At 40.7% G+C, this 13,311-nt stretch overlaps 1 protein-coding gene across 5 annotated transcripts in view; it reads left to right on the top strand.

Moving 5' to 3' along the window:
- Positions 1–11,471, top strand: part of LOC109517640 (F-actin-uncapping protein LRRC16A) — a 54,472-nt gene extending 43,001 nt beyond the window's left edge. For 3 of the 5 annotated variants that reach the window (XM_019872922.1, XM_019872923.1, XM_019872921.1), the window contains 17 exons: positions 929–1,022; positions 1,220–1,318; positions 1,501–1,629; positions 1,821–1,952; positions 2,789–2,964; positions 3,061–3,148; positions 3,260–3,400; positions 3,703–3,720; positions 5,159–5,225; positions 5,553–5,779; positions 5,856–5,965; positions 6,036–6,284; positions 6,545–6,755; positions 7,188–7,224; positions 8,187–8,381; positions 8,468–8,614; positions 9,251–11,471. In XM_019872922.1, coding sequence (XP_019728481.1) covers positions 929–1,022; positions 1,220–1,318; positions 1,501–1,629; positions 1,821–1,952; positions 2,789–2,964; positions 3,061–3,148; positions 3,260–3,400; positions 3,703–3,720; positions 5,159–5,225; positions 5,553–5,779; positions 5,856–5,965; positions 6,036–6,284; positions 6,545–6,755; positions 7,188–7,224; positions 8,187–8,381; positions 8,468–8,614; positions 9,251–9,426 — 2,296 coding nt within the window. In that variant the 3' untranslated portion in view covers positions 9,427–11,471. The remainder of the gene's footprint in view (positions 1–928; positions 1,023–1,219; positions 1,319–1,500; positions 1,630–1,820; positions 1,953–2,788; positions 2,965–3,060; positions 3,149–3,259; positions 3,401–3,702; positions 3,721–5,158; positions 5,226–5,552; positions 5,780–5,855; positions 5,966–6,035; positions 6,285–6,544; positions 6,756–7,187; positions 7,225–8,186; positions 8,382–8,467; positions 8,615–9,250) is intronic. The other 2 variants (XM_019872925.1, XM_019872924.1) reach the window with 1 other exon arrangement.
- The last annotated feature ends 1,840 nt before the right edge of the window (positions 11,472–13,311 follow it).

Genomic DNA, 13,311 nt, shown 5'->3' with positions numbered 1-13,311 from the left:
ATTCACTATCACTGTATGAGGTAAGAATCAACAGCTTTTTATCACATTTACACAACACTTTATGAATACAAGTTATGAACAAATCTTAAATATGTTAGGGAATGTGTTTACTTTTTTAGTTTTGATTTTGAGCAGCAAATTTGGAGTTACATATTGGTGCTCACCAGGAATGCATAGGCAAAATTGCACAAATTTTCACTTGAAAGAATAGTGGCGATCTTGGGATTTTTTTCTGTTCAATTTTCAAACTGTGTAAATTTAATACACTTCATCTTCAGCATGTTTAGTGCCACTTTTGTAAGTAACCACGCCCCCGTCCAGGCCACGCCCCTTCCGCTTTTTTCATCACTCGCCATTGCCATGTATGCCTATTTCAAGTCATCTGAATCGAGAGTGGGAAGCGGGGGGATTGATGTTAATGCTTTGCATATGATTCACATTGTATGGACGAAGGCCGTACTCAACCAAAACACCAAAAAATGGCAACAAGCATAACTACTATATGTTTGCTTTATACAGAAATACGATTCATTTCCATGTACTTGTATCTACCATTGATGTATTGTTGTCAACAGAACATAAGACACTCTTAATTGGAAACGTATAACATTTTGTCTTTTTAAGTTTTCGAATGATGCTAAAATGAGAGCATTTTTGTCAAAAGTTCAAAGGGCAGATGAAACTGTAATTTCCCAGAAACAATATTTGCAACTTCATTTGATATGTGTTTTCAAAATCCCTTAAAATGTAATTAGGGGATTCATTGTGGTTCTCTGTAGCCATGAATTTCAAACCGTCCCTGTCCGACATATTGCTATTGACGTCCAATTAACTTAGATGCCAAAACATGAGGACTTGATAGCTGTGTCCAATTTCCGCTCTCTGTTCGTGTCATTTCAATTTTGTCTTCTGGCTGTGTAACCAACAGGAACTTCACTATCCGTTTCATGCCCATCCCCATCATTGATGCCTCTCAGGCGCTTAAGGCCAGTCCGGAGAAGACAGAGGATGCCTTGCTCAAGGTATTGTAACAAGCTCCATTACTTCCATCAGTCAAAATCTGTCTCATGCTTGTTTTCGTGTGAAGTGATGTTTCCACAAGCTGGAAAACAAGAAGCAGTGTATTCATGAGGATTCTGGATTTCAATAGACTGACAAAATTGTTAAATACAGTGTGACCACCAATATATGCGTCAATGTGTGTTTGTTTCCCCCACAGATTGAAAACTTTCTGTACAGAAACCATGAAAGCAGGAAATATCAACAAGAGCAGGCGTATCGCCTTCAACAGGGCATCGTAACCACAACGACACAGCAGGTTTGTCGACACATAATCTCTCACATAATCACTGACTACCTCTTATCAAATGTTTTTTTCTTATTGTACATTACATGAATGTAACAATGTGATCAGTGTGATCATTGTGCAGCTAAGATGTACTCATCTTTCCATGCAGAGTTACTGATCTGGGCTTTAAACTGCTGGTTTCTGTTTTGTAGATGATGGACCGGATTTGTGTGAAGGTGCAGGACCATCTGAACTCTCTGAGGAACTCTGAGACTGACGCCATCCTCGAGGATGTCAGGTCTGCTGAAAGCCTCATTAAAGATGCAAGGAACTCTAAAACAGTAAGGAAACGAGACATGTTTGATGTACCGTTGAACGGTCTTATGATTTCCAAGCTCATCTGTGGGGCCTTTTAAACAGTTTCCCCTTTTCAGATGTATTATATAAATAATTATTTTACAAATAACCAGAGAGATCTCATTACTGTTTGGGTTGAATGTGTAGTTAATTGTGCCTTTGCGTTTCTTTACAGCTCCTTCCCAACCTCTACCACCTGGGCTCTGCCTCTAGAGACGAGGTGCACCGTGCTTCAGTAGGCCCCATTCAGGAGAAATTGCAGTCTATGGCAGGCGAGGTGACTTCTGTCATGGATCAACAGTTGCAGGTATATGTGATGACATTAACGGCATAACATGCCCAGGCAAGGTAAACCTTTTTAGATGTAATTTGAGGAAACAAATTCTCACTGTAGTTGAAGGACCTTTTAGGTACATTGACAGAAGAAAACCATGACCTTGGCGCCACCTACAGACAATACTAAAAAGAAAACCATGCAATTCTTTAGTTGTGCCTGTACATTTACTACACTATGTGTATTAGTAAGCCATATCAGGCCACAATTATACTGTAGGTCAAAACAGTTAAATGCAATACAAGTTGTATCTGAGAAGTGAAACCCATACAAAGATGAAAATGCTCGTTTTTGATTAGCACAATACACTGGCAACTGCATCTAATACTGTGTTTACCCTGTTGAGTTCAAAGGATAAAACTCCATCCATTTTCTATAGCACTTGTCCTCATTCGTCTCATGGGTGAGCTGTAGCCTCAGAGGCAGGGTACAACCTGGACTGTTTGCCAGCTAGTCACAGAGAACATATTGTATTGACAAACAGTCATTCGCACTCACGTCCACACCGTCTTCAATTAACGTAACATGTATGTTTTTGAAATGTGGGATTACAATGGATCAATGGGCGAAACCCACGCAAGTGTAGGGAATGCATCCTAACTCCACAATGGACAGATTTAACCCCTGAACCCACAGAACTGTGAGGCGGACAAACTAACAATTAGTTCACCGTATTTTGAAACATTTTAAAGTCAATAAAAATAACTTATTATAGCTGTTGCATTGAATCTCACTGGAGCTAAAGATGTCTCCATGCACATCACTTTGAATTTGTGAGGAGTTTACCATTTTCAAATCAAATCTTCCAGAGTCTGTTGGAGTCTATGATGGACGCAGCAGAGTCTCTGTGTCCTCATGTGATGAAAAGGAGTAATCTGCGCTCAGACCTCGTGAAGGCCAGCTCAACCAAGATGGTCATCCCCAAGAGTTTTGTCACCAAAACTCTCCTGGATCAGTCTGGTATTGACATCATCAATAAGATCAGGCGAGTGCCTTTACTATTTGAGTAACGTAATATTGAGATATATGAGGTCAGACCTCGAACGTAATTTGTATTTATTTATTTATTTTTGTCCATTAGTGAGGTGAAACTGAGTCTTGCTTCCTTCCTGTCTGATCGTATCGTTGATGAGATATTAGAGGCTCTTTCCACTTCACAACAAACTTTGGTGCGTAAATCAATCACCAATTGTGACTGGTTGTAATCCCCCTTTCACCATAACTTTTCCACTCATTCTTGAACCAGTTCATTTCTGATGCTTTCATCCCTGCCCTCTTAGGCAGACCATCTCGTGCGGAGAGGGCGCCCCTTGGTGCAGCGAGAGTCGGTAGACATGGACGCTCCCGAGGAGAGGATTCCTAAACGGGCATCCACTGAGATTTTGGAGGGCGAGCGGGTGGATGAGCTCGAGTCGTGCATGGTAAGGGAAGGGCTGTGTTTTATTTTGTTTAGGTTGCTCATGTGACTGAATGAATGGAGAAAATAAGTTGTAGTCATCATCGGGTGGCATTTACTTCTCATTTGGATATCTCGAACCTTCTCCTCAACCACTGTCATCTCTCTTGTCTTGTTTTTAAAGCCCTTTCTCTAATTTCTTTGCCATCATGGCTGTTACCCTCAGTAACCCTCAGTCCCTTCCCCTCAATTTGCCTTTTTAGGCTTTATTGTCATTTTCTTCAATTTCCTCTGTTCATCCTCTTCTTGCACCTTTGCTCCATGGAGACACTGTGCTGCACCAGTGTAAGTAATTGTGGACAGTCCTTGTCATCCCTCACTCACCTGCTTGCTCAATGTTGATCTGGAGTGTAAAAAGTGTTGATGCTTGTCTTTCACCATCAATACGGTATACTGTGTTGCTAGATTGGAACCTGGATGTCTTCATTTGTGTACCACACAAATGCTATGTTGAGCCATTTGTATTCTAGTAGTGCATCGATCTGCCACATAAAACACATCAGTTTATATCTGAGGCTCTCGGACTGTTCTACTTTTGGGGTCCAACTCCAAAGGAAATGACCTGCTTGTGAGCAATAAAATGTAACGTTGACAATAGCAGAAGTAGGAAAGACTGGAAATCTGACACAGAGTTCTGATTAAATCAGAATCTGAATCCTTTTTTATTGCCATTGTTAGTGAAAGGTACATTCACAACTGGATTATTATTATTATTATTATTATTATAGTAATTATAATTTTTTTTCGATAGTGTGCAAAAGGCATAACCAGTGTGCAGTAGACATTAGTCCTCCATGTGAGGTTTTAAGAGATAAGGCCTTATATATACATACCTATTTGTATGGTCAAAATTACGACAACAAATGCATTCTGAGAAATTAAATTGGATATCGGATTGTCTATCCAACCTGATTTTAGACTTCTTGATTATTTGGTATTGTGTCCCAAAGCCTTCGTCCCTCCTGGGACAGGTTTCCTGAAAAAGTTTTTCAATCAAATCCCTAATTAGAAATCTGTTTTCAAGTCAGCACCAAGGTTTTCAGACAGACATCAAATGCTGTCGCCACAGCACATCACTCACATAATTTGTTTGACTCAAAGGTTGCCATTCCTGACAAAGGCATTCCATTTGTCCAGGCTTCGGACCGGCATGAGAGAGCTCAGTGGTAACACTTAGGTGTTAGGGGGATTGGCTGAGAATTAATCCCAAACCCTGCTGTTTCACCATCAGAAGGGTGTCCCACTACACTGCTAGTGTCATAACCAGTAAATGATCTTGTGTACATCAAGTCGCTTCAGTTGGTGACACACAAATTCATCCACAACCTATTTTTGGGGGGAGACCCCACATTTGCGAATAGTGCAAGGTCAATATATATACCGTACTTGTATTGGCCATTTTACACAAGTTGCATATATATATATATATATATATGTATATATATATGCGCGCTATTTAACTGTATGCAATGTGTCAGTAAAATGAAATGTGTGAATGATATTTTTGTTTGTTTGTTTGTTTGTACTTGGTATATTTGGATTGGATTCTATAACACCATATGTTTGGCCTGTAATAAGTAATCCCAAATTCCACAGTTTAATCACAGTTCATATAGGTAAACTGGGGAAAAACAGTATTTGGTGTTTTATTGATTTTTTTTTTTTTTTTTTTTTAATAATTACCCAAAAAATAACAGTGTGTGCGTGCGTGCTTCTGTTCCAGATGACTCCAAAATCAAAGAGAAAAAGCATCCATAGTCGAATGCTGAGACCTGTGTCTCGTGCCTTTGGTAAGAGATATGCAAGATGGTTGAATTAAACTCTGATGACTTTTTGGGGGGAATGATAAATGGAAGTAAAAAAGTGGCCTTATATTTAACAACAACAAAAAAAAGGTGCATTGCACAACATCACTGCACTACAATCACAATTATATGTTGCATCGGTAATACCTATGCAACATATAATTGTGATTGTAGTCAATACCTATATTATCCTGTCTGACATTGGAAACATAGCAGTTCTGTCTTTGTAAAACAGATGCGGATGTGGATTTGTCTCAAGTTGTGGCTACTGTGTGTGAATTGCTCCTCCCCTTTCCCCAATGCTTTCAATAGAGATGGAATTTGACCTAGACAAGGCGCTGGAGGACGTACCAGTGCATGTGGAGGACCCACCGCCTCCGTCACACACTCCTCCGGTTCCTTCTCAGCCCTTATCGAAAGGGGAGCAGCGTGTGGCGGGAGGGATGTTGGAGCTTCCGTCTGAGGAGGAGAAGAAGCTGCAGCACTTCACCAAACTAAGACCCCGCAGAAACAAGAAAACACACTCCAGCAAAATACCAGTCAGTGTTTAATTAAAGACAATTAATAGGTGGCGTTGTGATGACCTAATGTGTTTTTTTGTGGTTGTTTCCAAAGCAAATGAGCAGTGCCCCATCTCAGGATGGAGAGCAAAATGGTCTCATGGGAAGGGTGGATGAGGGTGTGGATGAATTCTTCTCCAAAAAAGTCACCAAGATGGATTTAAAGTAAGACACGTGGATATGCCTCTCGCATAGGTTTGGTTTCTGCTCAAATGTTGGATTGTTCTGCCCTCAGACGTGCCATGAAGAGCTCCGAATCTCACGATGGAGAGAAGAAGAAGAGCAAAGGAGGCTTCCTCAACCTGATCAAACGCTCGACCAAATCAGATAAATCAGACAAGTCGGAAAAATTAGAGAAAAATCAGGTGACCCCTTCATCCTCGGCTACGTCTTCGGCGTCTCTAGTGTCAGCTTCAAGCATTGCAGAGGAACCCTCCTCTCCAAAGTCGACAGTAAAGAGTCCTGCACCCGAGCCAAAGTCCAGGTACCACCCAACTCAGTGTACGTTTACGTAACACCTGTGTGCCTGTAATGACCAAAAAGGAAGAAATCAAAGTTACCCAAATAGAGTTTCTCTTTGATAGTTTTTTTTCCCTTCATAAATTGTCATTCATAAGTTAACAGTTATCGGTCTTTTATTGGGATTTGGTTCATTTGTTGAACAACTCTTAGGGTGCAATTGCAGAATGCCCGAGATGACGCGTAGCATTTCAAATTTTCCGACCTGTCCTTTTCATCCTGCAGAGATTCATCTACCCGTTCACAGCCTACAGACTACAGCAGCGGCTCAGAACGTTCAGAGGAGCTGAGGACCCCCGACTCAATAGACGAGCCGTGGGAGGGCTCTGACGGCCGAGGGAGTCCCCAGGGAGGCCGGCGGTACCCGGGCATGCAGATGATGGGCGGTGGGCTCCTGGCGGAAATGAAGGCCAAGCAGGAGAGGAGAGCACATAAGGTAAGATGTGTCATTTCAAGAAAAAGAAATGCGCGGTATGCGCACGCCAAAGGTTCAAGCTTGGACTGCCATTGTCGTCCCGTTGACACGTGCATGCACACTCAGTTACCGCTGTACTTACTGTTTTGATTTAATTGTTTTATATTTATGGCCTAGACGTGTTTTTGATACAGCTAGATAGATATTATATTTATGTTCTAGAAATGTTGAAATGTACTGTCATTATAACTTTACTGCCGTGTTATTGTAGGTTATAAAACGACAGCACCTTCCAACTTAGTTACAGATTCCAGTTCATTTGCTGCCATAGGAACTCAAACTCATAAAGAAAGATTGCACACTCTCGACTATTGCAGAATCTAGTGGAAAACAAAGACCACCAATGTTGGGGGAAAAAAGTCTTTAACAATCTCAATTTTGTGTGTGTTCCAGTCCTCCAGCCCTGACAGACCCGACAGCAATGCCACAGGTGATTAACATGCTGACTTCTTCTACTCGTAGAATGATGTACGGTACTCAAACAACTCCGGGGTGTTTGGAAAGTCCCTCTGCCCTTACATTTTTATGAATATGAACAATGATGTACTGTATATACCTGATGTAATGGTTGTATGTCACGATGCACTTATGTTTTGTTTCTGTTTTGACATATTTCACTCTACAAACCCCAATTCTTATCAAGTTTTAGACATTGTGTAAAATCTAGAATTAAATGAGAATGCAATAATTTTCATGACCTTTTCAATTTATATACAAATGTTAAGGCAAGATATTTCATGTGCAAAACTAATTAACAATTTTTCTCTCATCTTGAATTTGATTCCTGCAACACGTTCCAAAAAATTCTTGAACGGCATCCCCTACCCCCCAAAAAAAACATTAATTCTGATTCTCACTGTCATTAACCGTTCATTTCTTAATCAGAGATATTACAATTCAAAAAATTACATATATACTGTAGATAGTTTTTTTCTGATTAAAAAATAAAAAATTAAATAATTTGCAGACTTCTATTAGGCTACTACATAAGTTGTGATTGAAAGATCGAGTATGTTCAGTTGGAACGTCCGCCTACCTATGCAATGTATTTTGCCTTCCACCGCAAGGGGATACAATTATATCTTTTTCAATTTACCGTGTTAGGCACATGCATAAGCAATGATGGTTATGCAGCGTAAGAAGTAGAGCATAGATCCATCAGCGAGTCTACGCTAATACACTTTATATATCGAAAATATTGTGTGCATTATAAATACGACAGTGAAGACCCTGGACCGTTGAGCAATATACTGTATATGTGTGTGTGTTGTGACTGGATGAGAGCAGTATTTGCAAATCTTCTATTTCTTGTTGAACATTTAGTGTTTTTGCTGACCGAGCTCTACTCAGTTCTGCAGGTTTTCATCCCTGCGGCCATCTTTCCTTTCCCAGGTTCTCCAGAGAAGACCTCAGCTCGTGTTGAAACAAAGCCTGATCCCTCTCCTCGTCCTCGGGCTCCGTCCTCCTCGGGCTCTCCTGGGGGTCCAGTGAGTCCCAAACCGGCAATGGCTCTGGGAACGAAGCCCGCCCTGTCCTCCCGACCATCCCTTCCTCAGAAGCCGAGGACCACCAGCACTCGCAGCACAGGTACTATCAAGGACTCTATGCTTTGCATCAAATGCCATGGGAGTGTCCCTGTGTAATGCTTGGATCTTATCTGAAATGCTATCTAGATGAAAGCTCAGATGCACCCAATGGCGGGGGGCTGTCTCCTAAAGTGACAGTTCTCCCGTCCATGAAGAAGGTGTTACCGGAGAAAGACAAGGTGGGCCACAACAGTCCGCAGCCGGGAGGTTCTGCTACAAAACCCACTCAGGAGGGTCAGTAAAATCGGTGTGCGCCATCGCTCACATTCCAATGCAATTGTCTCTTGTGTTTTCCCAAATAAGGAATCTGTGTTTAAATCAACCAATAACAGCAATATTATGACAGAGGACATAAATAACATCTGATGAATGCTAAAAAAAGAATAAAAAATACCATGCTCGCAAATGAATCCAGTAATTGGGCTCAATGCAAATTTGCCGGTCTGTCACTCGTCAGCGGCTGAGCCGGGAGTCCGTCAGAGAAACTCCGTCGGTATTGACCCGTTGAGCGACGATTCTGGTGACGGACAAAAGCCCGCTTCAGTTTGTGCGTAGTCAATCAATTTTTTAAGTTAAGTTTAAAGGGGGTCGCAACTAGATTAGATTACAAAATTGTTCAGCCCTAACTGGTGCTGGTGTGTGTATGAACAACTGGATAAGAAATCAATTTTAAAATACATTTGAATGAAAATATAGTCCATCAAAATAGTTTATTTCAATTGGGGGAAAAAATGACCCGGCTAAAAAATGTTATTTGTTTTATTTATCATGTTTTTTTTAGCAAGTTTGTCATCCTCTGTGAAACAGAAAGTCATCTAACTTCCACTGACTTTTTCAATTCTTACACCTTTCCTCATCGTTGTCATTCAGGGAGGAAAGCATCCGTGTCCGAGCCCATTCAACGCTCCAGCCATCAACGCAGCAACTCTGATGACCACGGCGCCTTCAAGGGCAAGGAGACGTCTCCAAATCCAGACAAGGACAAAACAGGCAAAAAAGCTTCCAATCCTGGCGAAGAAGCCGACAAAGAAATCATTCTAATTTAAGTTGATCACATTTAACTCCCAAAAATGAACCCTTTTTTTTGAAAATGACTCAAGGGGCAATATGAGGAATGCTTTATATTGATAAATTGTACGCCAGGAGTACAAATGACAAAATACCTGTTTACAGTTCAAACTGTAACGTGTTAATATGAATCCCTACACAAAAGGGGTGTTTTTCCGGAGTAACTTTTTCGCGCTCTTTCTGATGTCACCTACGAAACCAAACATTCACTAAGATCTTCCTTCTTCTTACAGAAACAAGCATTTATGCAGTATCCGGTCATTCAAAGTATTCCCGAGTGTTCCGACAATTATAGTGCGAGCTGACCAATTAAAAGCACAAAAAAAAAAAAAAAGGCATGAACATGCTTTCAGTGGAAAGAGTACGTAAGCGTTAGCTGAAAATGGAGGCTGTGAAATGATTTAGTAATGGTCTCGTGCTATTTCTCGCAGAAGCTTTTCTCGCAGGGACCACACTTAAAGGAATACCACTTCTCACTCTACTTGAAGTCTAATATAATACTAGACGCAATGGCATTTTCGTTAGTTGCCAACAGTTTTTCTAAATGCTTGAATCCGTTTGTGCAAGTCTTTTTTCTTTTTTTTCCCCCCCTGAATCCATTATGCAACTCATCTTTTTTACAGGACAATGCAGGTTAAAGCTGAGCATCTCGGCACCCACAAATCACACTAATGTAGCTTACTTGTACTGAACAATCTCCACCCCGCTGGTCCCCACTGGTGATTAACCTTTGCACACTGTGCGGTACACTTTAGCTTTGAATCAACGAAGGCTTCAGCACTGTTAACGAACAAGCATTCGCATACTTTGGATGGAACAAATTAATCATCTTGTTACCCTTTAACTTGCCGGGGGTGTCTCTCTGTCTTTGTGTGGATAGAAAATGTAGTCACGTGACTTATCGTTTCATGACGTTTGAAGCTAGAATACAAAGCTGTTGTGTTGCATGCCACTTTTTGTCCCGGTGTCCTTCTGACTTTTGAGTTCAAAACACATGGTGACGCATTCTATTGAAACACATCTGTATCCCTCAGAAACGCTGCACAGTCAGGGCTTTGAAACTGAAGTGATTTTTGTCCAAAAAGGATCTTGGAATGAACTGTTTGTGTGTTTGTTTACCTTGGAGCTCTTGCATTGCTTTTGGATGCTTACCTTAACAGCACAAAACATCTTGAAGAGCAACAAGCACGAGTTGTACGCGGCTTAAACAGCCTGACCACCGCGACTTGTCAATGCATGCCCTGCAAAATGCGGTGGAAGGGAAACTTGAGATCCAGTTTGGATCGCTACAGCTCGCAGACTAAAGAGTGAGACTAAACCGACGGGGGTTGAAGCACAAGTGTCAAACGAGGGCCAAAATCACTTTTTTGTAGAATGTCTTCTTAACTCGAATCATGCAAATAACAGTTCCTGTTGTAAATAATTCCACCAGCCTGATCCCAATTTAATTTATTATTATTTTTTTTCCTCTGAAAAGATGTTAGTTAGGTCACAGGTGCACAAGTTTGGTGCAGCTGGCTGTGACTTTGACAAAATAACCGTTGACTCGAATGAGTTACTTTATGTGTGTGTGAGTGCATGACATGCATTGTACTGTAAAAATGTATGTCTGTCCCTCCAAGCCTACAGGTGTGTATGTGTAATACATACACGTAATGTGTACACTGTGACTTTTTTTTGTTTGTTTTTGCACATGCAGTTTTTTTTTTTTTTTAGGTACGCTGCATGTAACCTTTGAAATTAACGTCCACAACATTCTCTCTCACGTGTACATTTTGTTTATAAATCCACTTCATTTATGCGTTTGGTATTACACGTATTAAATCTTAACATATATGTCATGATTTAAACAAAAAAAAAAAGTAGTGATGCAGAATTGTCACATCAATACTGAAGACATATTTGCACATCTTAGGGCTGATTTTGTTTGGGGATCCAGTCATTGTGTTGTTTTCATACTATCGTTCTGCTGGTGTCTATGTGAATATTAACATTGATTAAAATCATTTTACAGGCTTTGGAATGTATTGTGTTTTTCACACATGAAGGGAATTTTCAGTCGAACCTCCAAAGAATCACTTTTTCCCCCCATAGGAAATAATGTAAGGAATTCATTTGTTCCTACCTCAGACCTCGTAAACTCAACAGCACAGACGAATGTAACCCAAAAAAAAAAAATCTGACATAATTAAATGTTTATTGTAGATGTATGTTATTCTACTTGACCTTCAAAAGTGTTGTGTTTTGGTCTTGATACTCTCTAATAATCAATAATGCCTCGGTTGATGTGGTCTTGACTACAACACTACTTCGATCAGTCAGCTATCTTTTCATTATGGTTATTTTGTTAGTATGGATGACAAAGAGTAATTCAAAGCTCAATTATTAGTGAATGTTTAGTTAGCAGTTTATTGTTTTAGTCCTCCGGTGACATGACTATTGCATTTGAGAGCAGCGACATGGTAAATGGCACTGTGACTTGTATATCTCTTTTCTACCTCAGGTACTCAAAGCGCTTGACAATCACCTCATTCACCTAACTGACACCGCAATATTCAGTATCATGCTCAAGGACACTCCCAATGCGGGGCGGGGATCAAACCACCAAACTGTGTTGGAAAACATTGTGTCTACAAGTAAGACGATTGGCTGTGTTAGCTAAAAACAAAAAAAAAAACTGGAAAACGTTTAATTGATATACATTTGGACATATACCATAACAGATCCAAAATGTTATTTCACTGTTCGGAAAAGCATGTCATTATACATTCAATATGCGGATCTTTCTAAACTGGGAATCAGCTACACCCAGTCAAATATTCTGTGTCCCCCAAATAGTTCTTACCTCTTTGTCGTGTCTGTGGAGAATTTGGCACCGGTGAAGTGGAGGAGAAGAGGGGCATAGAAGAAGAGCGGCGCAATGTAGGCTACGAAAGTGTACCCCAAGCATCCATAGCTCAGATTTGAAGGCTGGGTTCGAGGGTCACATCAACTTTTTGGCAAGGCACATCAGCTCTGCGTTCACAAATGCAAACATGAAGGAAGCATACCAAGAAAAGAACACTGTCCCTACTCTGAAACGTGGAGGAGTCTCTGTTGCATTTTGGAGCTGCTCTGCGATGCAGGGTACGCTGATCTTGCAACAGGATAATGACACCGAACAGACTGCTGAAACCACACAAGAATAGCTAAGAGCAAACCTTTGGGCTACTCACGAAGTGAGTTTTCCAGAAGATCTGCTCTACCGTTCTATTGGATCTGTGGAAGGAACTGAAAACATGCCGTCTGGAGAAAGCAGCCTTCAGACCTGAGACAACGGAAGCAGTTTGCTCATGAAGAATGGACCAAATCAACTGCTGAGACATCCAGAAGTCTTAGATACAAAGATCCATTGATTGCCTCAAAAAGGATGTGCAACAAAATATTCATTCACTTCCAAAGACATATTTACAGTGATCCCTCGCTATTTCGTGGTTCGTTTATCGCGGCTTCAGTGCATCACGGATTTTTTCAAACATTCATAAAAAAAAATAAAAAAAAAACTCATACATGGAGTACAGTACTGTATATGTTGCTCTATATGACTCGCTGTTGTTTTGCTGACTTTCGCAGCTTCTCGCGGACCGTTTGCGGACTTTAAAAAAAAAAAAAATTATGTTTAATTGGTCGCTACTTCGCGGATTTTCATTTATCGCGGGTGGTTTTGGTCCCCATTAACCGTGATTAACGAGGGATTATTGTATATGTCTTTTCGGATTGAAGACATTCGATCCCATGTACTTTTTTCCTAGCTTTTTTTTCCCCAAGACTGAAAGTCATTTTTTTTAAACGGGTCTGAAAATGGCTGGTACGGTACTGAATGA

The sequence above is a fragment of the Hippocampus comes genome, unplaced genomic scaffold (genome assembly GCF_001891065.2).
Source record: "Hippocampus comes isolate QL1 unplaced genomic scaffold, H_comes_QL1_v1.1 scaffold242, whole genome shotgun sequence".
Lineage (NCBI taxonomy): Eukaryota > Metazoa > Chordata > Actinopteri > Syngnathiformes > Syngnathidae > Hippocampus > Hippocampus comes.
The sequence above is the reverse complement of the archived record's forward strand: the minus strand, read 5'-3'. Positions and strand labels throughout refer to the sequence as shown.